At 26.3% G+C, this 26,959-nt stretch overlaps 13 protein-coding genes across 13 annotated transcripts, besides 38 other annotated features; 8 read left to right on the forward strand and 5 right to left on the reverse strand.

The window, feature by feature from the left end:
• Positions 1 to 374: 374 nt before the first annotated feature.
• Positions 375 to 1,882, forward strand: EDI_014110 (uncharacterized protein; the record flags this gene model as incomplete). The annotated part of the gene is made up of 4 exons (XM_001737620.1): positions 375 to 708; positions 786 to 1,387; positions 1,440 to 1,702; positions 1,753 to 1,882. 4 exons carry the CDS (start codon positions 375 to 377, stop codon positions 1,880 to 1,882), a joined length of 1,329 nt encoding a protein of 442 aa, XP_001737672.1.
• Positions 946 to 1,012: a sequence feature (AT_rich).
• Positions 1,393 to 1,434: a sequence feature (AT_rich).
• Positions 1,708 to 1,751: a sequence feature (AT_rich).
• An 84-nt stretch (positions 1,883 to 1,966) lies between the features above and the next one.
• Positions 1,967 to 2,101: a microsatellite.
• A 103-nt stretch (positions 2,102 to 2,204) lies between these two features.
• EDI_014120 (uncharacterized protein) lies at positions 2,205 to 2,885 on the forward strand (the record flags this gene model as incomplete). The annotated part of the gene is made up of 1 exon (XM_001737621.1): positions 2,205 to 2,885. The coding sequence occupies one exon, from the start codon at positions 2,205 to 2,207 to the stop codon at positions 2,883 to 2,885; it is 681 nt and encodes a 226-aa protein (XP_001737673.1).
• Positions 2,881 to 2,950: a sequence feature (AT_rich).
• EDI_014130 (chaperonin CPN60-2, mitochondrial precursor, putative) lies at positions 2,929 to 4,539 on the reverse strand (the record flags this gene model as incomplete). The annotated part of the gene is made up of 1 exon (XM_001737622.1): positions 2,929 to 4,539. The coding sequence occupies one exon, from the start codon at positions 4,537 to 4,539 to the stop codon at positions 2,929 to 2,931; it is 1,611 nt and encodes a 536-aa protein (XP_001737674.1).
• Positions 4,540 to 4,642: 103 nt separating this feature from the next.
• Positions 4,643 to 4,729: a sequence feature (AT_rich).
• A 112-nt stretch (positions 4,730 to 4,841) lies between these two features.
• Positions 4,842 to 4,929: a sequence feature (AT_rich).
• A 105-nt stretch (positions 4,930 to 5,034) lies between these two features.
• Positions 5,035 to 5,144: a sequence feature (AT_rich).
• A 95-nt stretch (positions 5,145 to 5,239) lies between these two features.
• Positions 5,240 to 5,277: a sequence feature (AT_rich).
• Positions 5,278 to 5,470: 193 nt separating this feature from the next.
• Positions 5,471 to 5,634: a microsatellite.
• Positions 5,635 to 5,702: 68 nt separating this feature from the next.
• Positions 5,703 to 5,768: a sequence feature (AT_rich).
• A 71-nt stretch (positions 5,769 to 5,839) lies between these two features.
• Positions 5,840 to 5,862: a sequence feature (AT_rich).
• A 296-nt stretch (positions 5,863 to 6,158) lies between these two features.
• EDI_014140 (multidrug resistance-associated protein, putative) lies at positions 6,159 to 10,235 on the forward strand (the record flags this gene model as incomplete). The annotated part of the gene is made up of 1 exon (XM_001737623.1): positions 6,159 to 10,235. One exon carries the CDS (start codon positions 6,159 to 6,161, stop codon positions 10,233 to 10,235), a length of 4,077 nt encoding a protein of 1,358 aa, XP_001737675.1.
• Positions 7,057 to 7,092: a sequence feature (AT_rich).
• Positions 8,124 to 8,169: a microsatellite.
• Positions 8,502 to 8,526: a sequence feature (AT_rich).
• Positions 8,660 to 8,732: a microsatellite.
• Positions 10,236 to 10,456: 221 nt separating the features above from the next.
• Positions 10,457 to 10,506: a sequence feature (AT_rich).
• A 585-nt stretch (positions 10,507 to 11,091) lies between these two features.
• Positions 11,092 to 11,112: a sequence feature (AT_rich).
• A 224-nt stretch (positions 11,113 to 11,336) lies between these two features.
• Positions 11,337 to 11,372: a sequence feature (AT_rich).
• A 30-nt stretch (positions 11,373 to 11,402) lies between these two features.
• Positions 11,403 to 11,438: a sequence feature (AT_rich).
• A 36-nt stretch (positions 11,439 to 11,474) lies between these two features.
• EDI_014150 (cellular nucleic acid binding protein, putative) lies at positions 11,475 to 12,641 on the reverse strand (the record flags this gene model as incomplete). The annotated part of the gene is made up of 1 exon (XM_001737624.1): positions 11,475 to 12,641. One exon carries the CDS (start codon positions 12,639 to 12,641, stop codon positions 11,475 to 11,477), a length of 1,167 nt encoding a protein of 388 aa, XP_001737676.1.
• Positions 12,186 to 12,331: a microsatellite.
• Positions 12,401 to 12,503: a microsatellite.
• Positions 12,642 to 12,675: 34 nt separating the features above from the next.
• Positions 12,676 to 12,724: a sequence feature (AT_rich).
• Positions 12,725 to 13,265: 541 nt separating this feature from the next.
• Positions 13,266 to 13,303: a sequence feature (AT_rich).
• A 294-nt stretch (positions 13,304 to 13,597) lies between these two features.
• On the reverse strand, positions 13,598 to 14,857 carry EDI_014160 (glucan 1,6-alpha-glucosidase, putative; the record flags this gene model as incomplete). The annotated part of the gene is made up of 1 exon (XM_001737625.1): positions 13,598 to 14,857. One exon carries the CDS (start codon positions 14,855 to 14,857, stop codon positions 13,598 to 13,600), a length of 1,260 nt encoding a protein of 419 aa, XP_001737677.1.
• Positions 13,945 to 13,966: a sequence feature (AT_rich).
• Positions 14,858 to 14,859: 2 nt separating the features above from the next.
• Positions 14,860 to 14,938: a sequence feature (AT_rich).
• Positions 14,939 to 14,981: 43 nt separating this feature from the next.
• EDI_014170 (uncharacterized protein) lies at positions 14,982 to 16,022 on the forward strand (the record flags this gene model as incomplete). The annotated part of the gene is made up of 1 exon (XM_001737626.1): positions 14,982 to 16,022. One exon carries the CDS (start codon positions 14,982 to 14,984, stop codon positions 16,020 to 16,022), a length of 1,041 nt encoding a protein of 346 aa, XP_001737678.1.
• Positions 16,015 to 16,137: a sequence feature (AT_rich).
• A 66-nt stretch (positions 16,138 to 16,203) lies between these two features.
• On the forward strand, positions 16,204 to 17,412 carry EDI_014180 (60S ribosomal protein L3, putative; the record flags this gene model as incomplete). The annotated part of the gene is made up of 1 exon (XM_001737627.1): positions 16,204 to 17,412. The coding sequence occupies one exon, from the start codon at positions 16,204 to 16,206 to the stop codon at positions 17,410 to 17,412; it is 1,209 nt and encodes a 402-aa protein (XP_001737679.1).
• Positions 17,413 to 17,420: 8 nt separating this feature from the next.
• Positions 17,421 to 17,467: a sequence feature (AT_rich).
• A 192-nt stretch (positions 17,468 to 17,659) lies between these two features.
• EDI_014190 (small heat-shock protein, putative) lies at positions 17,660 to 18,151 on the forward strand (the record flags this gene model as incomplete). The annotated part of the gene is made up of 1 exon (XM_001737628.1): positions 17,660 to 18,151. One exon carries the CDS (start codon positions 17,660 to 17,662, stop codon positions 18,149 to 18,151), a length of 492 nt encoding a protein of 163 aa, XP_001737680.1.
• A 19-nt stretch (positions 18,152 to 18,170) lies between these two features.
• Positions 18,171 to 18,198: a sequence feature (AT_rich).
• A 50-nt stretch (positions 18,199 to 18,248) lies between these two features.
• Positions 18,249 to 18,349: a sequence feature (AT_rich).
• A 26-nt stretch (positions 18,350 to 18,375) lies between these two features.
• EDI_014200 (uncharacterized protein) lies at positions 18,376 to 19,692 on the reverse strand (the record flags this gene model as incomplete). The annotated part of the gene is made up of 1 exon (XM_001737629.1): positions 18,376 to 19,692. One exon carries the CDS (start codon positions 19,690 to 19,692, stop codon positions 18,376 to 18,378), a length of 1,317 nt encoding a protein of 438 aa, XP_001737681.1.
• Positions 19,534 to 19,555: a sequence feature (AT_rich).
• Positions 19,681 to 19,750: a microsatellite.
• A 1-nt stretch (position 19,751) lies between these two features.
• Positions 19,752 to 19,777: a sequence feature (AT_rich).
• An 11-nt stretch (positions 19,778 to 19,788) lies between these two features.
• Positions 19,789 to 19,855: a microsatellite.
• Positions 19,856 to 19,875: 20 nt separating this feature from the next.
• EDI_014210 (uncharacterized protein) lies at positions 19,876 to 20,757 on the reverse strand (the record flags this gene model as incomplete). The annotated part of the gene is made up of 2 exons (XM_001737630.1): positions 19,876 to 20,427; positions 20,641 to 20,757. The coding sequence occupies 2 exons, from the start codon at positions 20,755 to 20,757 to the stop codon at positions 19,876 to 19,878; spliced, it is 669 nt and encodes a 222-aa protein (XP_001737682.1).
• Positions 20,497 to 20,524: a sequence feature (AT_rich).
• Positions 20,758 to 21,460: 703 nt separating the features above from the next.
• Positions 21,461 to 24,868, forward strand: EDI_014220 (serine/threonine protein kinase, putative; the record flags this gene model as incomplete). The annotated part of the gene is made up of 1 exon (XM_001737631.1): positions 21,461 to 24,868. The coding sequence occupies one exon, from the start codon at positions 21,461 to 21,463 to the stop codon at positions 24,866 to 24,868; it is 3,408 nt and encodes a 1,135-aa protein (XP_001737683.1).
• Positions 22,242 to 22,269: a sequence feature (AT_rich).
• Positions 22,686 to 22,723: a sequence feature (AT_rich).
• A 68-nt stretch (positions 24,869 to 24,936) lies between the features above and the next one.
• Positions 24,937 to 24,973: a sequence feature (AT_rich).
• Positions 24,974 to 24,987: 14 nt separating this feature from the next.
• Positions 24,988 to 26,768, forward strand: EDI_014230 (uncharacterized protein; the record flags this gene model as incomplete). Its single annotated transcript, XM_001737632.1, has 2 exons — positions 24,988 to 25,791; positions 25,848 to 26,768. The coding sequence occupies 2 exons, from the start codon at positions 24,988 to 24,990 to the stop codon at positions 26,766 to 26,768; spliced, it is 1,725 nt and encodes a 574-aa protein (XP_001737684.1).
• Between the last annotated feature and the right edge of the window lie 191 nt (positions 26,769 to 26,959).

Consider the following 26,959-nt stretch of genomic DNA (forward strand, 5'->3'; position numbering starts at 1 on the left):
TTTCTTCAATTCAAAGTTATTTTCAAAAAAAAAACATATCTTTAATTAAACTTGAATTGTTGGTGTTTATTCATATATATTCTTTTTGTTTATCACAATTTCTTTATTTTCTTGAAATAAAATAAACTTCATTAAAGTATTATAATAATGAAGTTTAGATACATTGAATGAGAATATGAATAATAATTAATTCATCATATTTAAATGTTTAATATAACTTAATCAAATTCTATTCAAAAAGGTTTTTGTGAGAGTTATATGCAAATTAATGAATAAGTCATACGATTCATTCGTATTACAAATAACTCATTAAAAAATATGAAATTAAGTGCAAAACTAAAATTTTGTTGAGAGTCTCATCTAAAAAATTTCTAATGACTACTTCTCTTATTGACACTTTATTCTGTGTTATTTGTGGATGTCCTTTATTACTTGATGAAGGGATTCGATCAATGACCACACAATCTGGATCACCTATGTCATCTCCATTTCACTCACCCCGAGAAAACCTTACTGGAACATCAGTAGGATCACCTCGTCAACCTAATTGTCCATTAGCATTATCTACTCCACTCCCATTACCTTCAAATACATTAACAGAAAATCCAAGTTCAAGTGCATTAGAAGAACATGAACTATCATTATCACCACCTGAAGTATTATTTTCTTCACCAAAACAAAATTATCAATCAATAAATCAACAATCAAGTTTGTTTTCTATTAATGTTTCACCAATATTCTTTAAATCCTAAAGAATATATTAGAAAAAAATATTTATCTATAAGGAAAAAACACATATAAACTCTCATTTTATATGAAAAGAAGAAGTAAATCTAATAAAGGAAATTCTTCAATGATTATTGCTACTCCTACACTTGAATTTTATCAATGGTTTGCATCAATGGTAGAACAATATTCAGATTTTGGTATTCCTTGTAAAACATGTTTTAATAAAGTTAAAGAAAAATATATTAATAATAAAAATGAATTAAATCAATATATTGAAATATATCAATTAAGTGCATGTACTTTATTTCAAAATATAGCTGATATTAACCAAGAACTCAAAAAGACTGAACAAGAAACAGAAGAATTAATCAAAGAAATTCAAAATTTAGAATTTATTAATGAACATTTATTACAAGAGATGAACAATATTCTTAAAATTTCTGATATTATACAAAAACATATTATTGAGTCATATAAAAATGAAAATCAAATTATTTCTATTGGATATCAAGCATATGAAAAAGTATTAGATCAAAAAAGAATTAATAATCAATTAATACTACCATTACAAAAAACATTAACATGGAATCAATTATTTCAAAGAAGAGAAATTGTTCCAGAAATGTCATCAATAAGTATTATTAATATAGTTAAAAGTGTTTGTTATTTTAAATAGTAATTTAAAAAAGAATATAAGTTTATTTTGGTAGATTCCAATTTCCTCTATTCTTGGAATTTTATTCCTTCAAATTAAAATTTTAGCTAATATGATTAATTACCATTTCAGTTCTGTTATAATTGAACCAATTGATAAACAAAAGAAAACTACTAGTCCTATTATTACATCAAGAAATATAATTGTAAATACAAAAAAATCTAATAAATTTGTATTACAATGTTTATTAACATTATTAACTGAATTATCAACTATTTTAGTTAAAGAATCATCACAAAGTTTCTTTCTTATTTATCCGTTTGTTATTATTAATTAATTAAAAGATTAATAAATAATAATTTTATTAGTATTTCTGGAGAAACAATCAATGGATTAGATTTTATAGGATATGAGTCTAAAAAATGGTCTCAAGCTTTAGATTGTTTTCTAACAAATACTGAATATTGTTATAAGTGGATTATTCGGCATTATAAATAAGGTTTATATGTTGTTAAGTAGTGTACTATGTAGTATATAATGTTAATTAATTTAAAGTAAGAATATTATCAATAAAATTGGTTTAAAAGAGAAAGAGAAACAAAAAATAAAATAAAAATATAATTCAATTACAAAGGAAATAAATTTTTCAGGTTAAAATAAATTTATAAAGAGAATTTTTTAATCAAAAATAAAAAAAATTAAATAAAAAAAAGAATATTCAAGTTTTACAAAAATGATAAACAGACAAACAGACAAATGAAATTTTTTTTTTGTTAAGAACTTTTACAAAGAAACTGAAAAATCAAAAATTAAAAAGAAGATGTCAAAATATACTCCATTTAGTAAAGAAGAAATAGCTAAATTTAAACAAGATTGCGTTGATAATAATGGATGGAAACAAATTTATAGAACTGATGATGTCATGGTATTTACACAAAAAACAGAAGGAAGTGTACTTAAATTTAAATGTATTACAAAACAAATGAATACACTTGAACCAGAATATATATTTTCAGCTTATTGTGATAGAGAATATTGTAAAACTACTAAAACTAATGATGTATTATTTGATGTTGTAGAAAAATTAGATTGTTGTAATGAAATTATTCATAGAGTACAAAAAATGCCAATGATGGATGCTAGAGATTTTGTTTATCAATTAATTAGATATCATAATAAAGATAAAACTGATTATATTCTTTATTCTAAATCAGTTAATTCAGATATTCCACCAGTAAAAGGATCTATTAGAGGACAAATGTTTGTTCAAGGAACTCTTATAACAAAAATTTCAAGTGGAACATTAATTTATTCTCTTTCTCATATAGATATGAATGGTAAAATACCAAGTGCTTTAACTGGAGATACTATGGTTAAACAAATGACTAAAAAAATGATGAAAAGAGCTAAAAAGAATATTGATGGATATCAAAAATGGTCAGATGAACATAAAGATATTAATAAATGGTGGTTAGAAACTCTTGATTGGATGATTGAATAAAAAAAAAATCATAATTAATCAAAATAAATTAAAAAAGTAAAATTTAATTAATTTCTTTTTTTATTGGTTCATCAATTATTAATGCTTCTGATGTTGCAATTAATGATCCAACAGAAATAGCTTCATTAAATGCATTTCTAACAACTTTAGTTGGATCAATTATTCCTACTTTCATTAAATCACAATATACATTTTTACGTACATCATATCCAAATGATCCTGTTCCTTCTTTAATTTTTTGAATAACTATTCCTCCATCAATTCCTGCATTTTTTGCAATTATTCTTGTTGGTTCTTCTGTAACTTTTCTTACAATATCAATTCCTACTTTTTCTGCCCAATTTTGACTACGTATTTTATCAAGTGAACTTCCTGCTCTTATTAATGCAACTCCTCCTCCTGGAACAATTCCTTCTGCAAGTGCTGCTTTAACAGCATAAACTGCATCTTCAATTCTATCTTTTCTTTCACCTACTTCAGCTTCAGATGATCCACCAACTGAAATAACAGCAACTCCACCTGTAAGTCTAGCAATTCTACCTTCTAATTTTTCTTTTTCATAATTTGAATCACTAATTTCTTTAGCTTTTTTTAATTCATTAATTCTTGTTAATACTTCTTTTTTACTTCCTGCTCCTCCAGTAATAATTGTTTCATCTTTAGTAGATACAAAATGTCCAATTTTTCCTAAATCTTTTTCTGTTACTTCTTCAATCTTTTTTCCTACTTCATTTGAAATAACAGTAGCTCCTGTAATAATACCAATATCATGAAGAATTCCTTTTCTTGTTTCTCCAAATCCTGGTGCTCTTACTGCAGCAATTGGTAATCCTCTTAATTTATTTAATACTAATGTTGTTAATGCATCTCCATCTATAGTATCTGAAATAATAACTAATGGTCTTTTTCTTTTTACACATAATTCTAATAATGGAACTACATTTTGTGATGAATTTAATTTATAATCACAAACAATAACATCTGTATTTCTTATATCTACTTTAGTATTTTTTTCATCTGTAGTAAAATAACGAGATAAAAATCCTTGATCAAGAACCATCCCTTCAACAATATTAACAATATCTTTTGTTCCTTTCCCTGTTTCAATATCAACAGCTCCATCTCTTCCAATTTTACCAAAAATGTCACCTACCATTTCTCCAATTTTTTCATCATTATTTGCTGATACTCTTGCAACTGAAATAATATCTTCTTTTAATGTTGGTTTTGATTGTTTTGTAATTTCTTTTAAGACTATATCTTTTGCAATTGATATTCCTTTTAATAAATCTGTACTAGATAATCCTGTATTAATAGCTTGAACTCCTTCACATGCTACTTTTCTTAATAAACATGTTGCTGTTGTTGTTCCATCTCCAGATCTATCATTAACTTTACTTGCAACTTCTTTAGCTAATTTCCCACCTACATTTAATGTATTATCACTAAATGTTAAAGCCTTTGCAACAGAAACTCCATCTTTAGTTACTCTTGGATTTCCATATGGTTGATCAATAATAACAGTTCTTCCTTTTGGTCCTAATGTTACACTTACTGCATCAGCAACTTTCTTTATTCCTGACAATACATTTTCTCTACATTCAACATTTAATGAAAGTAATTTCCCATTGTAATGATTTGAAGATGAAAGCATTAAATGATTATTAAGTTATATAAGATTAAATTATTTCAAAAAATCCTTTGAAAAGTTCAACTTTTTTGAACTTTATTTTTTAAATAAAAGGTACAAATAATGGTATTTTTATTCTTAATAATATTTTATTCATTCTTTATTATAATAACATTTTGTTAATTCATTATTCTTTAAATTAATATCTTTTTTTGTTTTGAATCTTTTTTCTCTTAAATACTATAATAATCAAAAAAAAGAAATTGAGGCTACAGATAAATCCTTTTGTATATTCTAACTACTTGTTTTAATTATTTATTTGAGAGTATTTTATTATTAATTTAATGAAATCAATATTTATGAATATCAATATCAAAATGATTCATTTTTTAATATTCAATAATTTATTTTATACTCTTACTATCTTATCTTTTCATAACTTACAACTACTCCAATTCATGAAATTCAATTTTAATTTTAATAAAGAAAATTTCATTATAAGTTGTGTTGTTTCAAAACAAATTATATTTAAAAAATCTTTTAAAAGTATTAAATCATTTGAATAAATGATATTGTTAATAATAATTTTATGAATGAATATTATCAACAATAAGTTATTTTATTAAATAGAATTGAATAATTCATTTCTAACTTTCTTCTTATTTATTTGATATTAATTATTAGAATGATTCTCATTTAACTTTGGTTTTAATTTGAATGGTAGTTAATTATTAAAATTAATGTTATTAAATCAAATTAATAGTATTTAGTTTGGAAGGTGATTGTATTTCTACTATAATTAAAAGTAGTTGTAATGGTTCATTTAAATATTGTTACATCAATTACATAACTCAATATATTAACATTAGTGATACAAATTCAAATTCATTTAAAACAAATTATTTGAAATAATACAGTTAAACACAATGATATTAAGAAATGTTAGAGTATTTATTACAAATACAATTAATATTATTAATGAAGATGATATTTATTAATTAAATATACAATAATAATACAAATGAAATCTATAATAATTAATTAATCAATAAAGAGATAAAAGTAATAAAGAAAGTAATAACAAATTGAAATTAATAAAAAAAAATAAGAAGAAAGACATTTTAATGAATATAACACACTAGAATAATATTAATTAAGAGAATTCGATTGAATTAAAACATGGTTAGAAATAAAAATAAAATATTATTTTATTATAATTAATTATAATATTAAAACTATTAAAATAAAATAATGTGTTGTTTCATTTTTTGGCTTATCTATATTTAACTTCCAAAAAATATATACAAGTAACTTGGAAAGATTGTTTTTATTTAAATTATATATTATGATCTTTTTGTTTAACAGTAAAAGAAGATTCAATACTTAATTTATAACAAAACTCAAGAATCGTCTTTTCATTTTAAAAGAGAAAACAATCAAATGTATTATTTCAAGTGAAAGGAAAAGTTAAATCAAGAAATCAATAAGGAAGTTAAACAAAACCTCATGAAATCTCGAATACAATCCATAGAAAGGAAAGAGAATCAACTAATTTCTACACTGAGGGTTTTTATTGATTGTCTTCATAAAATAAGGATTGTTCGACATAAAAACCCTATAATCTAGCTATATCAATAGATAAAATGTCTTCACCTTCATCATCTAGCCTTAGTGAAATAAGTCAAAAAGAAGAAAAAGAAATTGAATTAACAAATAATAAAGAAAGTGAAGTGAGAGTTGAAGGAACATATGAAATTGAAGAAATTGAAGAAGTTAAAAAGAAACATCCTAGTATTTTCAATTTAATATTTTTTAGAAGGTCATTTCCTCAAATTATTAAAGGAAGAAAAGGAAGTTTAAATGTTGAAGATATTGGACAAATGCCAAGTAATTTAAACATAGAAAAATCATATGATACATTATTAAAAACATGGGAAAAAGAAATTCAAAAGAAAAATCCATCTCTTATTCGTGCTGTTATCAAAAGAGAATGGTGGCCATTTTTATTATCACTTATTGCAATTTCTATTTCACAAATAGCAATGTTAATGTTTCCATTAATGCTTCAATTTATTGTTGCATGGGTAAAAGAAGATGAACCAAAAAAATGGCTTGGATTTGTATATTGTGGAATTATTTTAATTACTCAAATGATTGATAGTTTTGGATATGAATTTTCTTGTAAATGGATATTTACATTATCAATGAGAGTAAGAAATGGATTAATTGGATTAATTTTTGAAAAAGCATTAAAATTAAATTCAGCAGGAATAGAAGATACAGGTAAATTAGTAAATTTAATGTCTAATGATGCACAAGTTCTTGTAGAAGGACTTCCACTTGTAGTTCTTGGAGCAGCTGCACCACCAATGTTTATATTAGTATATATTGCATTAGGAATAATAGCAAAGATATGGTGTCTTATTCCATTAGGAGTTATGGCAATATTTCTTATTTTAAATGGTATGTTTGGAAAAGGAATTGGAGTATTTTATGATAAATTTGTTCATCGTAAAGATAGAAGACTTGGATTTTTTGGAGAAATTATTCATAATATTAAATTCATTAAATATAATAGTTGGGAAGAATCAATGAATAAAAGATTAAATAAACTTAGAAATAGTGAATTAATTAGATTAATTTCTTTTGGTATGTTTAAAGGTGCATTAATTACATTAATGGTTGAAATTGGACCAACTATGTCATTTATAATGTTTCTTACAATGGTACTTACTGAACAAGAATTTAAAGTTGAAACAGTTTATTCATGTATGGCTATTTTTAATTGTATTAAATTACCATTTCAATCATTTGGATATCTTATTGCTTGTTTAACAACAATTAAAGTATCATTAACAAGAATAAAAGAATTTTTATTAACACCTGAATTAAAACCAATTCCTGTTTCAACAAAATCAGATTCTGAATATGCTATTGAAATGAATAATGTTAACTATAAATTTCCAGATGGAGAAATAGCATTTAATTGTGATGAATTAAAAATTAAAAAAGGAGAATTAGTATGTGTTTTAGGTAGTGTTGGAAGTGGAAAATCATCATTTATATTATCAATAATTAATGAATTAGAAAAAAGTAAAGGAGAATGTATTATAAATGGAAGTGTTACTTATGCATCACAAACTGCATGGTTAATGAATACATCTGTTAGAGAAAATATATGTTTCTTATCACCATATAAAAAAGAACAATATGATAAATCAACTTATAATGCATGTTTAACAAGAGATTTACAAATATTAAAAGGAGGTGATATGTATGAAGTTGCAGAAAGAGGAGCTAATTTATCAGGTGGACAAAGACAACGTATTTCTATTGCAAGAGCATTATATAATGCAAAAGATATTGTTATTTTTGATGATCCATTATCAGCAGTTGATTTTCAAGTTGGATCATTTATTTTTGAACATGCAATTGAAAAACAATTAAGAAATAAAACAAGAATTATTGTCACAAATCAAACATATTTTATTGATAAAGCTGATAGAATTATTGTTATTGAAGATAAAAAAATTGTATTTAATGGTAGTATTGAAGAATTAAGAAATTCAAATTTAGAAGCATCTCAATTTGTTAAAACTGTAAGTTCTAAAAAGAAAAATAATAATAAAAAAGAAGAACAAAAACAAGAAACAACTCCACAAGATGTTTGTGAAACAATTATGGAAGAAGAACATAGAGAAAGAGGAAGAGTTGCATGGAGTGTTTATGGTAAATATTTAAAATTTGGAGGTATTTTATTTTTTTTAATATGTATGATTCCTTTTATAATGAGAACAGGAGCATTAGTATGTTATAATTATTTTATTTCACAATGGAGTAATGGTATTGATGATAATCATTTACAAGGAGATACTAAATGGTTTTATGCACATTGTTATGCATATGCAGCAGAATTTATATTAATGTATATTACAATTACAGCAATGATTTGGTTTGGAGCATCAGCTTCAAAATATCTTCATATGAATTTAATAAAAAAAATTTTTAAAACAAAACTTGGATTTTTTGATGTTACTCCATTAGGAAGAATTGTTAATTATTTTTCAAGAGATTTCCATTTAATTGATTCAAAAATTCCTTCTCAATTAGATCAATTTATTGGACAATGTTGTTCTTTATTAGCTACTTTTATTATTATTTTTATGGCAAGTTATATTTTAATTCCTATTGTTATTATTGTTATTATTGTATTTTTAATATTCCATACATTCTTCATTAAAGCATCTATTGAAATGCAAAGATTAGAAGGTATTACAAGATCCCCAATATTTATTCATTTTGATCAAACATTATTAGGATTATCAACAATTAGAACTTCAAATGGACAAGAAACTTTCTTAAATGCATTAATTAAGAAGATGAAAAATAATACTTTATCATTTTATACTCTTCAAATGGCTAAAATATGGTATTCACAACGTTTAGAATGGATGGGATTTACAATTAGTACTTTTACAGTACTTATTTTAGTAATTCTTAAATGTTGGTTTAGTGTTGATACAGGTATGGCATCTGTTGCATTAATGAATGTAACAAGTATTCCTGCATCAATTTGTATCTTTGCACAAAATATTGTTGAGCTTGAAATTACAATGCAATCAACAGAAAGAGTTTTACAACTTCAAACTATTCCTATTGAAGAAACAAAACAAGTTATTCAAAATTATCAAGAAATACCTGAAGATTGGCCAAAAGAAGGAAAGATTGAATTAAAGGGATATCAATTTAGATATCGTGAAGGATTACCATTAGTTTTAAAAGGAGTAGATGCTATTATTAATGATAAAGAAAAAATAGGTATTGTAGGAAGAACAGGAAGTGGAAAATCAACAATGATGGCAGGATTGTTTAGAATTGAAGAACCTGCTGGTGGGTCAATTCTTGTTGATGGTATTGATACAACAACAATTCCTATGCATACATTAAGATCAAGAATGTGTATTTTACCACAAGAAGCAACAATGTTTAGTGGTACAATTAGAGAAAATCTTGATCCTACATTCCAAAAGAGTGATGAAGAAATGAAACATGTATTGGAATTGGTTAATGTAAATAAAGAATTAGATTATGTAGTTACAGAAAATGGAGAAAACTTCTCACTTGGAGAACGTCAAATGATTTGTATGGCAAGAGCATTATTAAAAGGAGCTAAAATATTAATTATGGATGAAGCAACAGCATCAATTGATATTCAAACAGATATTATGATTCAAGAAATGGTTAGAAAGAATTTTAAAGACTGTACAACATTAACTATTGCACATAGATTACATTCAATTATGGATTCTAATCGAGTTATGGTATTTGATGATGGTCATTTAATGGAAATGGATACTCCAATTAATTTAATTGAGCAAGAAACAACAATATTCAATAATTTGGTCCAACAATCAGGATGTGCTGAAGAACTTAAACGATTAGCAAAAGGAGAAGCATCTATTGCTGAAACATTAAAAGCTGAAGATGAAAAAAAGAAAAAACAAGATGATGAATCATCAGAATCTACTGAAAAACCAAAAGAGTTGATTAATTTAAACACACCATCTGCAAGTCCAATGCCACTTGATGGAACACTGAGTAACAAAACTAAATCACCATTACTCAATTTAAATACACCAATAGTAAGTCCATTACCACATCCTATAAATGATGAGAATGAATCAGTAAGTAAAGATAGTAAGAGTTCTTCATCAGAATAAATTGATTGACTTTGTTTTAATTGATGGTTTATGATAATTAAGAATGTAAATTTCTAAATTATTATTTATTCATTTGTTTTAAATACTGATTTTATTAAAATGTTTACAAATAATGACAAAATAAAACAAAAGTATGATAAAAGTATGCATGACATACTATTTATGTTGATTTATTTTAAAAGACATACATCGAAAAATAACAATTTAATAGACTTTATACGAAAATAAATAATTTTTTAATAAATAATGTTGTTATTAAATAGTTTAAATAGTCAATGTCAAGGTGTTAATAAAATAAAAGGATTTAATAGATAATATGAGAAGCTATAGTTCATCACTATTTAAACTCTTATTGAATTGATTTGATAATCAAATTACTTTACACTAAAAAGAAATTCAATAAATTGTTGGTATTTATTTAATCTACTGTGTATATTCTAAAATGAACGTTAATAATAACCTTGTAATCCATTATATAATACTCTAAATTGTATTTGATATATCCGATATACGTTGTTCTCATTTAAAAGAAAAAATAGAAGAAAATATCTTACCTCTTTCTTTAATCTCTTTCATTTAATTCATTTTGAACATTTATTGTATGAATACATTCGTAAAACACTCTTAAATTTAGTTAATTTAAATAAACCTTATAACACTTAAATAAACATAACTTCCTTTGTCCATAGCTCCATTCTTTTATTTAAATCTTCTTTTATTAATCCCGAAAATATTCCAATCATTCACTCCTTCTTTCAGGTAGTAACTTATATACTATTTGGAGTTTTTTCTTATTTGTATAGATTTGTTTTAAAAAAATCATTTATTGTCTGTCAATAACATACCCTTTGTTTTGAATTTATTATATTATTAATTTCGTTAATCGTCTTTGAAATTTGGTTCTATGCTTTATAAATATGAGTCCAACAACCCTATTAAAAGTAGGTGTTATAACATAACACAAAGTTTAATTTTAAAGTAAGAACAAAAAGAGTGATAATTCAGTTAAAAGGGAAAAAAGTTCATCTATTTAACACAAAAATATCAGACTTGGATTTGTCATCCTTAATCAGGAGTAGCAAATAACTAATCATCATTTACAAATTTTATTTTAAAAATAAAATATTAACAAAATATGTTTTCCATTAAGTTGATTATGGTTTATTGATAAAAAATGAATTTTAATTAATAAACTAAAATATTCCAATCAAAAAACTTAAATTAAAACTTGATTCTTATTTAATCATCAAACCTTATATGCTTTCCAGTATCTTCAGTATTATAATTTGACTTTCTTTTAAACCCACCGTCAGTATTTTCTGGACAATCTATACTCTTATGACCTACTTGTCCACATTTATAACACGTAACTTGATCAGTACTTTCTTGAACTCCTTGTTCAGGACAATTTTTTCCAATGTGTCCTGGCTTACCACAATGGAAACAAACTCTATCATCTGGTTGAGGACAATCTCTTCCAATATGTCCTGGTTTTCCACATTTAAAACATACTTTTTGAATCGATTTATTTAAAGATGCAGCTTCAGGAACACTTGTGTCTCCATTTCGATATCCTTTCTTTTTTGTATTTGCATATTCAAGATAAACACTTCTTCCTTCAAACTCTTTACCAGTCATCTCATCAATACACCTTTGTGCTTCATTAATATTAAAAAAGTCAAGATATCCAAATCCTCGTGACTCACTTTTTCCTTTAAATGTAATAATTCTACACTTAGCAATATTATAATCACCAAATTCTTCTCTAAATTTCCTTGTATTCCATTGTTTAGGAATTCCTTGCACACAAACACTAATATACTTCTTGGTCTCATCCTTATTTTGTTTATCCTTTTCTTCTTGTTTTGTTGGTTTAGTTTTTTTTAATACATCTTCTTGGGGTTCTTCTTTTTTAATTTTGTCTTTGTTAATTTCCTTTTCTTGTATTGTTTCTTCTTTTACCACTTCCTCTTCTTCTTTTTTTTCATTTATTAACTCTTCTTTTTTTTCGTTTATTAACTCTTCTTTTTTGTCATTTCCTTGTTCTTCTTTTTCATTTTTTTCTTGTTCCTCTTCATCTTTTATTATTTCTTCTTTAGTATCTTCTTCCATTCTTGTAACCTCAGTAGTACTTTTTTCTTTTTGATCTTCATCCTTATCATCGCTTTTATCTTTTTTCTTTTCCTTTTTATCTTTTTTACTGTGTTTATGTTCTTTTTTTTCCTTTTTATCTTTTTTACTATGTTTATGTTCTTTTTTATCTTTTTTACTGTGCTTATGTTCTTCTTTCTTTTCTTCTTTAATTTCAGGTTTAGTTATTTCATGTTTTTCGTTTGAAGACTCAGAATCAGATTCAGTATCAGAAACATCAATGACCTTGAAATTTTTTGGAGTATTTAAAGGCATTAGTGGTATTTTAATCAAAAAAAGATTACTAGGGTTTATAAATCAAAACATAAAATTATTTTATATTTGTGTTATTTATTTTTCATCGTCATAACTTTGTATAAAATAAGTTACACATAGTTTTTATGTTACCAATAGTCAAAAAAAACAATGATCTGTGTAATAAAACATTGACATAATACTCTGGCTTTAATACTTTTGTTTTACTAGTAACTGTGATAAAAATAACTAAACTAAACGAGAACTATAAAATTTTAATGTTGCCATTAATTGATTAGATTTTAGATTCTTATAAGTATTATCTAGGACCTATATTCTTTATTATGTTCTAAATTATTTTTCATAAAACACTCACACTAGCCAACACATTTTTTTTTATTGTTAAATGAATTGCCAATATTTAGTTTAGAAAAAAATCTTCTTAATAAAGAAAACAAAACTAAGAAAATAAAAGATTGTTGTTGAAATAGTTTCATTGTTTCGGTTAACAAGTTATAAAAATAATACAGAGAATATAAAGAAATTTTTGTATTGGTTTATGACTTGTTCCAATCAATAAACAGTCAATAAGAATTTATCAATAAACAATTCTACATTCGAGGATGTTTATTAAAAGATAGTCTCATAAATTAAAAATGAAAAAATTTTTTTTAAATATTAATGAAAAAAGCTCAAGATATACTTATCATTTTTTTGTGAATGGTTCTGAAGGAGTAGATTTGGCAATACCTTGATTAACTGTCCAAACAAAAGAGTTAATAATTTATGTAACGTATGAACTTGTCATTATCAAAAAAAGAAGGGTGATATTAAAATAAAAGAAGTTGAAATTGATAACTAGCTTTTTATTTTGAAAAAAGAATTAAACACTTCAAAAACAAATATGTGCTGGTTAGAAGATGTTAATTTTAATAGTTTTTTATAAAACAACTTAAACCAATTAATTTGAAAGTGAGTTATTCATCTTTTTCTTTTATAAACCTTCTAGCTTTATTATTTCGTTCTTTCCAAGTTGTTTGAATAAAATCAAACAACTCAGGGGGTTTTGGAAGTTCTACTAAAGACCACATCATAGGGGCTCTCATAGCAATATCTCCAATTGTTTCTTTTGATGCTACTTGAGACATTCCAACTTCAGTGCCATAATAAACGTACATAGGTCCATCATTCTTTGAAATGAAATTTAAGGCGTGTTTAACTTTATTAATATCTCCATTCATAGTAAACATAATTCTATCCATATCGTGATTGTCAACAAACAACCCTCCTAAAAAGTTTCTTGGATACAACCACTTTCTTAGCCATAATAAAAATTTAAATAAAAACTCTGGTACATACTTAAGTCTTCCATTGCCTGATAGATAATCCCTTATTAGTGTACATCCTCTAATATCTAATACCCCATCTAATACATGAATATACATCATTTGAGCTAATTCTTGACAAATACCATTAAACCCAATTTTTGATAACCACCACAACACCCCTTTCATTGGAGTTTCAATAGTTTGTAAAATTCTTCTTTCACAACCACCAAACCAAACTTCTCCAATTAATAATGGGACACGTCTTTTTAGTTCTTTTGCTTTTTCTTGTAATACTTTTCTTACTTCTTTAAAAAAGGAATTTGGGATTCCTATTGCATGGTCAATCCTAAAGTCATCAGCTCCTAATTCATAGAATTCAAGAAACGCATTTAATAATGATTGTTTTACTTCTGTATCATTATGATTAACTTTCCATAATTCGTTGTACCCCAAAAAATGCATTGGATTACCATCTGGATACCATCTAAATCTTTCAGTTCTAATCCCTTTCATTGCTTCTTCAACCCAAGGATGATAACAGCTAACATGATTAGGGACTATGTCAAGAAGAATAGAAATATTATTTTGATGTGCCACTTCACAGAGTTGTTTAAAATCATTTTTTGTTCCAAACCGAGGATCAACATCATTAAAATCAATAATATGATATCCATGATATGGCATATATTTTGTTATAGTTGTATGATTTTTATATATTGGAGATAAAAAAATTGTAGAACATCCTAATTCTTTCAAATAGTTCATTCTACTTGTAATTCCCTTTAATGTCCCACCAAGAAATTGGTTTGAATTTTCTTTGGTTTCTAAACTTTGATTTTCACTACTAAAACGATCGACAAGGATATGATAAATATTCCCATAATAAAAAGGATGATATAAAGAAATCATTGATAAATAAAATAATATTTTTTAGTCAGTATATAAATTTACTTTTTCTTATTAACAAAAAATGAAAAATAAAAAAAAAAAGAAGAGATATGAAACTTTCCTTATTTTAAAGCCTTTTAAACTGATGCTTCCGCCTCAACAAAAGAAAAAAAAGTCATTTACTAGTTTTGTTAATGCGTGCTCGTATAACCTTTCTTCTCATTTATATAACTCTGTTGTTAAATCTCAATTTAAACCATTTCCATTTAATTTAAAATACGTATTACAAGGAGTTACTTACACTGAGCAACCCACATCAAATAACAATATTGCTAAACACCTTTCAACCATGTTTAGAGTCACTTATAGAAATGGGTTTACCTACCATTTACCTCATTGTAGTTTGACAACAGATGCTGGATGGGGATGTACATTAAGATCTATTCAAATGTTATTTCTTAATTCACTAATAAGACTACAAGAACCAAACCCAGGTTTTGGAGAAGATGCTGCAGAAAAAGTTCAAAAAAATTTTATTATTCATTCAATGGAAGAACGAAGAGAATATGTCCAATTAATTGAGGACACTCCAAAACAAGAAGCTGTTTTAAGTCTCTACAAAATGTTCAATTTAAAGATAGTAAGACAAAATAACCAAAAAGGAACAAATTACCTTTCTCCTTCTACATGTGCAATAGCTTTATCTCAACTTGTAGAGATATGGGATCAACGACCTTGTCATGTTATTTATAGTAATACTTTCCCTAAAGAAATTCAACCAAACACTCTTCTAATGATTAGTGCACCTTTAAATGAAAAAACAATTAATTGTCTTGATAACACTTTTGTAGGAGGTGTGGTGTGTGGTGTTGATACAAAGGCTATTTATGTTTGTGGAAGAACAGGAAATATGTTACTTCTACTTGACCCTCATTTTGTTCAAAAAGCACACGAAGATGGAGATTTTGATATTATTGATTATTCTGTAAAACCAAACGACTTAAGAATGGTTCGTCTAACAGAATTGGTTTTTGGTAATTGTATATGGGGAATATTGGTCAGAGAAGATAATATAGAAATGCTAAAAACTTGGTGTAAAACTTCTCTTGGAGTGACCAATGAAGAAGAGATACGTGAGATGGTTTCTGTAGGTAATGAAGAAGGCTTTGAAGTGTTAGATTTTTAAAAGAATGTTATTTATATCATAAATTAGTTTCATAGATAATTAAAACTATAAAATAATTATACTGAATAACAAATAAAGTAAATTAATTTTAATAATAAAAATATAATATAAAATAGAATTTGTGATTTGAAAATGAAAGAAAACCCTGATTACGAACTTAACTAATCAGTTGTTGGTTCACATGTCACACAGAAAGTTTGAAGCACCAAGACATGGATCACTTGCTTTCCATCCAAGAAAGAGAGTTCATAAAGTAAGAGCTACTGTCTCTGCTTTCCCAAAAGATAATGCTGCTGAAAAACCACATCTTACTGGATTCCTTGGATTCAAAGCTGGTATGACTCATGTTATTCGTGAAGTTAAGAGAACCAACACTAAACTTCCAAAAGATGGAGTTTTAGAACCAGTTACTATTATTGAAACACCACCAATGGTTGTTGCAGGATTTGTTGGATATAAAAAGACTACTACTGGACTTAAACCAATTACAGCTGTTTTTGCTGAACATATTGCTGATGAATTCAAAAGAAGATACACTAAGAAATGGTATAAAAATACTAAAAACCAATTTGCTGTTCATACTGAAAAATATAATGATGTAAAAGCTAAATCAAAGAGAGAAAGACAAATTAGATTAATTAAGAATAGATGTGATGTTGTTAGAGTAATTGCACATACTCAAATGGCACTTGTTCCATTAAAACAAAAGAAAGCTGAAGTTATGGAAATTCAAATTAATGGAGGATCAATTGCTGAAAAAGTTGATTTTGCTGTCTCACTTCTTGAAAAACAAATTAGTGTTAACTCAGTCTTTGGAACTGATGAATGTATTGATGTATGTTCAGTTACTAAAGGACATGGATATAATGGTGTTATTAAGAGATTTGGTGTAAGACATCTTCCAAGAAAGACCCACAGAGGATTAAGAAAAGTTGCTTGTGTTGGAGCTTGGCATCCAGCTAGAGTCTCATGGACAGTTGCTAGAGCTGGTCAAATGGGATTCTTCAAGAGAACTGAAGTTAACAAAAAGATTTACAGACTTGGATGTGGTGATCTTAAGAACGCTAAAACTGAATTTGATATTACAGAAAAAGGTATTACTCCAATGGGAGGATTCCCACATTACGGAGTTGTCAAGAATGACTTCTTGATGATCAAAGGAACAGTAGCTGGTATTAGAAGAAGAGTTATTTCATTAAGAAAAGCATGCTTCCCATCAACCACTAGAACAGCTCAAGAACAAATTGTTCTTAAATTCATTGATACATCATCTAAATACGGACATTCTAGATTCCAAACTACCACCGAAAAGAAAGCACGTATGGGACCAATGAAGAAAGATCTTGAAAGACAAAGAGCTGAAAAGGTTGAAGAAGGAAAGAAACTTTAAGATAATTGAATTAATTATTAATTTTGTTTTATATAACTTTTTTTACAATTAAAAAGATTATGAAAATGGTAAACGTGTTAACCTATTTTTAGAAATAAGAATAATAAAGTAAATCATAAAAAAGTTAGTACTCAAGAGTCATACACACGTCATTCCACATCAAAAATATGAAAGATATTATCATAGTACAATCACAACATGATATTTAAACTATGAAAGGAAACTTAATAACAATTAATCGCAATAAATGACCTCAATGAATTCAAATGAACAAATAATAGAAGCACTTCCTCCAGAATCTAACAACCAACAATTAGCTAAACCAGAGCCTAAATGGATTCACTTATCTAGATACCTTGCTAGAACATCACAAAACAAAGTGTTTATTGATCCAAGTGGAGTAGGTCATTGGAATTCTATGACATGGGAGCCACCATGTGAATTGTTAGATTGTGGAAAAACTTATTTACTCAAATTTGAAGTACCTGGTATTGATAAGAAGTCATTGTCATTACAATATAGTAATAATTGGGTTATTGTTTCAGGTAATAAAAATATGCCAGTGGAAGATGGTGATTTTTGTTTTACTGAGATATTGTATGGTCAATTCCGAAGAGAAGTTCCTGTTCCTGTAGACGCAAGCAAAGATGGAATTAAAGCTTATTATCAAGAGGGTATTCTTTATGTTAGACTAACCAAAGTAGAAAATAGCCAATGGGTACATGTAGAAGTTAATTAAATTACTTACAACAATTTTGATTTTTATATTTATAAAATAATAAATAAGAGAGTTATGTAAATGAAATAGACCAATTATTGAATATTAAAAGCAATTGTTTATAAAAAATATTTAAAGATATTGTATTATGATATAAAGATTATTTTATTTAATAACCAATTAATATTATAAAAAATAATTTTAAATATTTTTATAATAGAGTTAAACCAGAAAAAGAGTAAATATTAATTTTTCAATGATTCAAAAAATTGGACAACTTCTTCAGAATGATCTTCTTCTTCTTTATATGTGTCAATAATTTCCATACAAGCATCTAAATATTCTTCATAAACGTCAGGTTCTTCTGATTTTAATGTTTTATTTTTTAAGATAGATTGAACAATACAACAACAATCACTTCCTAATAATTCAAGACCTTTATCTTCTAACAAATCACAAATTGACCCAATAAATTCAGCAACTTGGATAGTATCATTTAAATATGTAATATAATCAGCAACTTGTTGTAATATAGCCATTCGTTCTTGTGGGAAATGGTTTTCTAATTCACAAATATCACCTAATTTATCAATAACTACAGACGCAACTTTAGCTTTTGATGCTTCAGGGAATAAAGAAAAAATACGTGCTCCAAATCTAAGCCCTTTTTCTTTTTTTAATACTTCTAATAAATTTCCTGATAAAGCATCAGCAACAGTTCGACTTATTTTTTCTTTTTTTGTTGCCAAAATTTGAGACACTTCAGGAATCATATATTTTCTATTATCATCATTAACTGCTTCAAGTAATCGAATGTCATTAAATAAAACAGCTTGAAGTAACATTTCTTCTAAACAAAGAGCTGAATCATATTTATGTAATTCTCCTAAAAACATAAAATCATTTTCTTCTCCACAAGATAACTGTAAAGCACTAAAACAAGTTGTACGAGATGGGTCTACACCAGTTAAATCAAATGGATAATGATGACAATGTGGATAATAACTTGTAACACAATCGTCAAGTGTTTTATGTAAATGAGAATAAATTGATGCCATTGATCCTATAGGAGCATTTTCATGTTGCATATTAAAAGCGATTTCATAGTACTGTTCTTTATATGCAAAATAAGATTGAACACTTTCAATGGAAGCAAAGAAAGTATTTCTAATTTCTTGATCAGTCATATACTCACATTTTGGGGGTTGGTATTGATGAGAATCAATAAAGAAATCATGACCTATACCAATAGGTAAAAGAGTGGGATGTCTTTTTCTTAGTTCTTCATTGACCTTTTTAATTTCGTTTCTTTTCTCTTGAGTTAATCCACCTCTATTATACCGTTTAGTAAAATGCTCGTGTCCATTCTTTTCTTTGTCATCTTTTCTCTCTTCTTTTTGATGATAATTATTATAATATTTTTTTCCTTGTACTTTGTTTAATTTTTTTCGTTCAAAGAATTCAGGTTCTTCTTTTGGTATTTCTTTTGGAATATATCCGATAACCCCACTCTCAATTTTTTGTCCCCTTTGACGACGTCCTCCTCTTTCTTGTTTACTCATCTAATAATTCATTCATTCTTTATTTATTTTTCTTCTTTTTTATTTTTTTGTTTTTTATCATTAAAATAATTAATTTTATTAATAACAATTTGATTTAAAAAAAAAATAAAAAACAATAAAATAACAAAAAACATTCAATCAATAGAAATGAAAGACAAAAAAATCTTATAGATACGTATGAGGTTAAAAGTTTCCTTTAAAATATTCATCTTTAAGACTTAAATCATGTGAAAAGTTACAATGTTCTCCTTTTCTACATACCCCTGTTTCAAAGAAATATTTGCATGGTTTAGTACGATATAATTTGTCAACTGAAATGAATTGTTTTGAATTTTGTTGACAAAAAGAAGGATTGTTTAAAGATGAAATGTCATGAGAGAAAGTACAACTCCCTCCTTTCTTGCAATACCCATTTTGCATAAAGAAAATACAAGGTTTTGTACCATATTTTAAATGTTTTTGAGGAGAATCAGGAATTTCTCTATTATTAAACATTGAAAAGTAGAAAGGGTTTGAAAATGGAATTTCTGGCATTGAAGCAGTATTAGAAGTTACAAGACTATTGGTTTGTTTAATAGGAAGATTTTCAGTTTGATTTTTTAGACTAAAATCAACTGATTTACTATCTCTTTCTCTCTTATTAACTATATCTGGAGATGAACGAGCAGAGTGAGGATCACTTAACGATTCTGGAAAAGAAGAAGAGAGTAAGAAGAAGACATCATCGGAACCAACCTAATATAGTTAATAATATAATTTATACCACTAAGACAAGTTAACCACACTCTGAGATTTTCCAAATGGTAATATAAAAAGAATAAAAAATAAATTTGAATACTAGTAGTAGAATAAACATAACTCAAAAAAAAAATATCTACTAATATTCTATTGTATTTATGCCATTGTCATCAAATCTCAACTGCAATATCTGCAAAAAGTGCGACAAACTTGATCGGTTGATAATTCATCTTCTCCAATAACATCCATTTGAAGTAAAGTGTTAACTCCAACATAAGGAGTGTCATCATTGTCTAAGAAGGCATCAAAAGCACTAAATTTGTTCATTTGATATAACTAAGTAATATTAATTCTGAATAAACATTTTAAGATTTTTCCTTAAATAACAGAATGTACACGTTGATAATAAATGAGATCTCTTCTTTCCTTTCGTTATTTGTCTGTTTCGTTTAATCCTCAACTCTTTTCATTGAAAACTTGTTATTTTTTAAAGAAAGTTTTTTGATTTTTGTTAATCAATTACTATCTTTATATTATAATATTAGTTTTTCTATTTTGTGGTTTTATTTTTATCTAAAAGATAGAACAATTCAGAACTAATAATTTTATGATGTTTCTTATTTTTTTCTATTTCTTTCCTTCGTTTTGTTTCTGAAACAGAAAAGTTTGGAAGATTTAAACAGTTTCAATTTATTAGTTCCATTCATATACGTGGTGTCATATGTTGATATATTATAAATAGAATTGATATATTTTTGAAAAAAAATCATGAGTTTGACAATACCTCGAAACTAAAATTGAAGTAGTTATAGGAGATTGTTTTTCAGAGGGAAAGAAAAAGCAAGAAAGATTGAAAAATTTTGTTTAAGAAAAAACAATTAATGAAACTTATTAAAGAAGAAAGATAAATAACACAAATTTAGGATTTTTAAAGCAAAAAGAAAAAGTAGATGTTATATGAAAGAGGAGAAATAAAGAAAAAAGAGAATAGAAATGAAATGATCAAATCTCAATATTTAGTGATTGAAAGATGAGTGTCCCTCTAGCGAAATCACATAATAGACCTGTTTCTTTTCGTCCTAGTCAAATGCAAACTGTTCGGTCAATGGGGAAATCTGAATATGGGTCATTAGATATTACCCCAAGAGGAGAATATTTTAACACTTCTACACCAACACCAGTTATTGAACCAAACCAAATCAAAGTTATTGATGTTAAATCAGAATTGCAAATTGATTTATCTACATTAAAGTGTGTTATTATTCATATCGTTACTGTTCAATTAGATTTAACAACAAAATATTTATTCAAGAAATCAACAGATATACACGAATTAGATTTATTTATTCATTCAGTCTATGATCCTAATAGCACATTACATCAAAAATTAAATGTTTCAGGTACAAGGGATAAAACACCATTATCAATAATTTCAATGGATTGTTTACCAACAGACAATCATCCTAGTTATAAAATATCATTATCTCCTTTAAGTAAAAATTCAACTCCACCACTTGATTCATGGGAGTTATCAGAAAATCATACTAAATCATTTGGTAAATCAATGTCTCGTTCAGGTTCCGTATTATTATCTCCAATTTCTTTAACACCACCAAAAGGTGTTATAGTTTCACCAAAACAAGTTCCTGGTCTTTCATCAACTCCAACTGATAAAATAAACCTTTCTTTTAATTCTTCAGTCTTAAGAACTTCTCCACAAACCAAATTACTTCTTAAAGAAAAACGGGATTACTCTCAACCTATTACAAATTCTTCTTCTAAACTAAAACAAACATCAATGTTCATAAGTCAAAATATTATTAAAAATACATTTAATAACGAAACATGTGAAGCACCCAAAACTCTTACTCCACCTACAGAGACAGAAAAATTATTATCAGAAAGAAATGAATGGGAAAAAGAATTACCTCAACTTCCATCAAGAAAAGATGGATATCCATTACGTGATGTTGGTTTAAAACAGTATTTATCAGAAGTTATTACATTAGAAGGAGCAACTGACATTTGTTATATTTATGAATGGTTTGTAGAAAAAAAACAATCAATTCCATTTATGTCATTAAGACATCCAAGGGTATGTGGATACTTAATGAAACAATCATATATTTTTGGAACATGGACAGAAAGATATGTAATTATTAAAGATAATGTATTAGTATATTTTCCAAGTGATAGGTGTATTCAACGATTAGAATTTCCTAATGATATATTACAATTAATTGGTTCTGAAATAGAATTAAATGAAAATATTATTTCTATTAATTTAATTAATGGTATGTCATATACTTTTCGTGTTGATGAAGGAAATGTTAATGAATGGATGTTAGCATTAAATTATGCACAACAAAAGAAAAGAAGACAAAGAAAATATAGTGAATATAGTGAGACACCAAGAAAAGGAACAGATACTATTAAAGATGATTCTGAAGAAAAACATATAATAAATAAATTTTATGCATTAAAAGAAGAGGCAAGAAGAATTAGTTTAGTTTATGAAGAAATGAGTGATAAAAATTCAGAACAAATGAAAATATTTCAATTATTTAGACAATTAGAACGATTGAGTTATGATGACATTTGTTCTAAAACATTTATTAATCAATATTTACATAAACTAAAAGATATTACTACAAATAATGCTTCTGATTTATTAGTTTTTCATTATTTTCAACAATTCAATGAATTTATTTCTCTAACTGCTGTGGTAAAAAGAATTTTAGAAACTCCAGAAACACCAATTATTCAACCAAGAAATAGACAATCTTCTATAGGAAGAAGAAATCAAGCATCAATGGCAATGTCACCATTAAATTCTCCTAAAACATATGATAAAGCAGGTCTTCGAGTAGCAATTTGTCGTATGTGTGAAAGAGAAATAGAATTTGATGTACTTGCAAAACATACCTTTTATTGTAAAATGTGTTTTGAATTATGTTCAAATGAACCCAGTTGTAAATTAAGGTTACAAATATTAAAAGATCAGTTATTAAAACAAAAACAAATACAACAAGGAGGAATTAATTATGATGGAGTTATTGAACTTACTGAAGAACTTTCAAATATTACTAAATTATCAAGTAAAGTATTAGAACAAATGAATAACTCAATCACTATGCTTGAAGAAATTACAACTCATTCTGTTGATGTATGTTTATCTGCATTTGCAGGAATGATTTCTAAAATTGTTAAAAGAAGACTTTTGTTAATGAAAAATTATGTTTCTAATCATTCAATTGATATGTGGACATATACCTCATTATGGGATGGTAATGTTCATGTTGAAGAAGCATCAAATGGAAGTGTTTCATTAAAAGATTTCGATGTTTTAAATAAGTTTAGTAGTGGGGCATATTCTCGTTTATATCTTGTAAAAAAGAAAACAACAGGAGATGTATATGCAATGAAAGTTAGTAGAAAAGCTGATATGGTTAGAAAGAATGTCGTTGATGGGGTATTAGCTGAAAAACAAATTCTTCAAAAATCAGTTAATCAAAGTGTTGTTAAATTATATTATGCATTTCAAGATAAATGTAGTTTATTTTTAGTTATGGAATTTTGTCCAGGAGGAGATTTGGCTTGTTTAATTAGAGAAGTAGGAAGGCTGTCTGAAGTTACTGTTAAGATATATTCAGCAGAAATAGTTTTAGCATTAGAATATATTCATTCTTTAGGATGTATTCACAGAGATCTTAAACCTGATAATATTCTTATCGATGCAAACGGACATTTAAAACTTACAGATTTTGGATTGTCTGTATTTGGATATAAAAGTGAACAAAATTCTTTTCTGGATTCAAGACTATTATGTACTCCTGATTATGTTGCACCAGAAGTTATTAATGAAAGGTTATATTCTACTGTGAGTGATTATTTTAGTTTAGGATGTATGATTTATGAAATGCTTGTTGGTGTTCCTCCATTCAATGACAAGACACCTGAAGCTATTTTTAAACGAATTCGAATGAATGACTATCATTGGCCAACTGAAACAAGTGATGATGAAGATCTAATTTCAGATAATGCATATTCTATAGTTAATGCATTATTATTACCTGAAGAAAAGAAAAGGCTTGGAGCAAAAGGAAGTGAAGAAGTTAAGAATCATCCATTTTTTGAAAGAATTCGTTGGAATACATTATTAAGTGAAAGTAGAGAAGATATATTTGTTCCTCGATTAGATAATGCATGTGATACAGGATATTTTTCAAGAGAAACCAAAGAATTTTCTCCTGCATTAGGAGAAGATAGTATTGGGTTTGGTAATTTTGATTGTACTTCTGTAAATAGATTGGCTGAAAAAAATATTAGTGTATTAGAAGAAGAAAGAGATGAAATAGATTATGAAAACTCAACAGAATGTACAAGTTCATCATCAACAACTCCTGATTCAATTAATGAATCAACGTTTATTGCATAAAAACGAATTATAATATTTCATTCATAATTTCATTTGTTTTGTTATAAATTGTTTGATTATAGTTTTAGTATAATTTAAATTAAAAAAAACTTAAAAAAAATAAAAGGAAAACCTTCACAATGGAAGCACCAATTGACGTCCAAAAAATGCTCGATGAAATGAAACTTCTTGAGAGGAACATACAAATGGATATTGAACCTGTTACACAAAAACCATTATTTATAATTAAACCAGAAGAATCAACAAATATTTGTGTTCAAACAATTGACAATATAATACAAACAACATTATTTGCTGCAGACAGGTTATTCTTAAGAGAAAGAAAAGTTATTCATATTGGACCAAGTATTGAAACTCAAGGATTACAAACAGTCGCACAATTGTTATGTGAAAATGATCCAATTGAACAATTACGATCTATTTTTCCACCATCTCGTTCTATTAAAGTAATTTTTGATTTAATTCAAGACTTATATAAATTCAGAATTGATAATAATATTATTCAACTAAGTTCAGCTCAAGCAGCAACACTTTGTTTAAAATATGTAGAATTAAATTTTAAAGATAATTTTGTTATTCAAAATGATGGAACATATAAAAAAGATGATATAGTCCAATTCCTTAGTCAAACATTAGAAATAGAAAATGGAAGAAAACCAACAACATTAACAATAGCATTTCATTTATATCGTGCAGGACTTATAGATGAAGCAATTCAAACATTAGAAGATGAAATGGGAAAAACAAACGAAGCTTTTAGTGAAGCAATTAAAGGAAATATTAATAAATTAAAACAACTCATATTAAGTGATCCAATAGAAAAGTTATTTGGAAGTATTTTTACTAAAAAGGATGTTATTGGTATTGATCCAACAGTTGATGCTTTCATTCATGCTAATGTTGACAATTATATTTGGTATAAAGTTTGTTGATTCACATAAATTTCTCTTCAATTGATATATCACTTATTTTTTTTTAGCTTAGTTCTTCTCAAGATATAACAAAAACATTTAATGAGCTTCAACAAATAGTCCCTCCTGTATTATTAAGAAATCCAGATGATACTACTTTCTTCTTTTTATTATTACTTCAACAATATGAACAAGCAGTTTCTACTCAAATTGAAAGAGGAACTCCATTTGATGTAATTGGATATACTGTTCTTGTTTTATTACGTAAAATAAATTTCTTAGATGAACGATTTGTGCTTCACTATTTACATTCTATCTTATTAAGTGTAACTGGATGTTATCAATTACTTGACTCTATTAACGATAAAGATGCTGCTATAGTGCTTTCTGATGTTATAGAAAAACCTGAAGCTGAAGAACCATTATTGCAATATGCTAGGTCGCGACCTCAGATGGCCCAAATACTTGCTCCTCTTGTTCGTTCTAAGTTGCTTTATGCTCATTTAATGATAATTGCTGGTCAAAAACAAATGGCTCATGTTGCTATTCAAGAACTTATTGATTCTTGTCTAATGAATGGTGAAAGTATTGATGAATTAATTCAAGTAAACAATTTAATAGAACCAACTGATGAATATTTCCAAAATGTGTATGACATATTACATACTAACGATTGTAAAGAAGTTGTTAATAAAGCAATTCAATATCAATTCATTCCTTCTAGAGACGATTTTAGTGAATTACAAAATATAGTTAATAAATGGGATATTACTAATGAACATAATAGTATTAAAACCGGAACACGGATATTTGTTCTTTCATTTATCTTTAGAAATATTATTCAATCAATTTCAACAAATTCATTTGACTCATCACAATATAAATTGGTTGGAAAATATTTTGTTGCAATGGTTGCATTATTAAAAGATTGTGTTGATGATGCTTTTATGGAACTTATATCTGGATATAAATCATATCTTCTCAATTGATTGAACTTTTTTTATGAACTTTAATTTATTATTCATTACTTGAAAAAATAACTATTCAATTAATAAAAAAAGAATAAAATACACAACACAAGAATAATTGATATCATTTCAGATGAACAAATTTTTTGAATTTGAAAGTTATATTCTTGTTTTGAAAAAGAATCAACGTTGGGACAAGTTGGTGTTTGATA

Source organism: Entamoeba dispar, genomic scaffold (assembly GCF_000209125.1).
Source record: "Entamoeba dispar SAW760 scf_1105229460713 genomic scaffold, whole genome shotgun sequence".
Classification (NCBI taxonomy): domain Eukaryota; phylum Evosea; order Mastigamoebida; family Endamoebidae; genus Entamoeba; species Entamoeba dispar.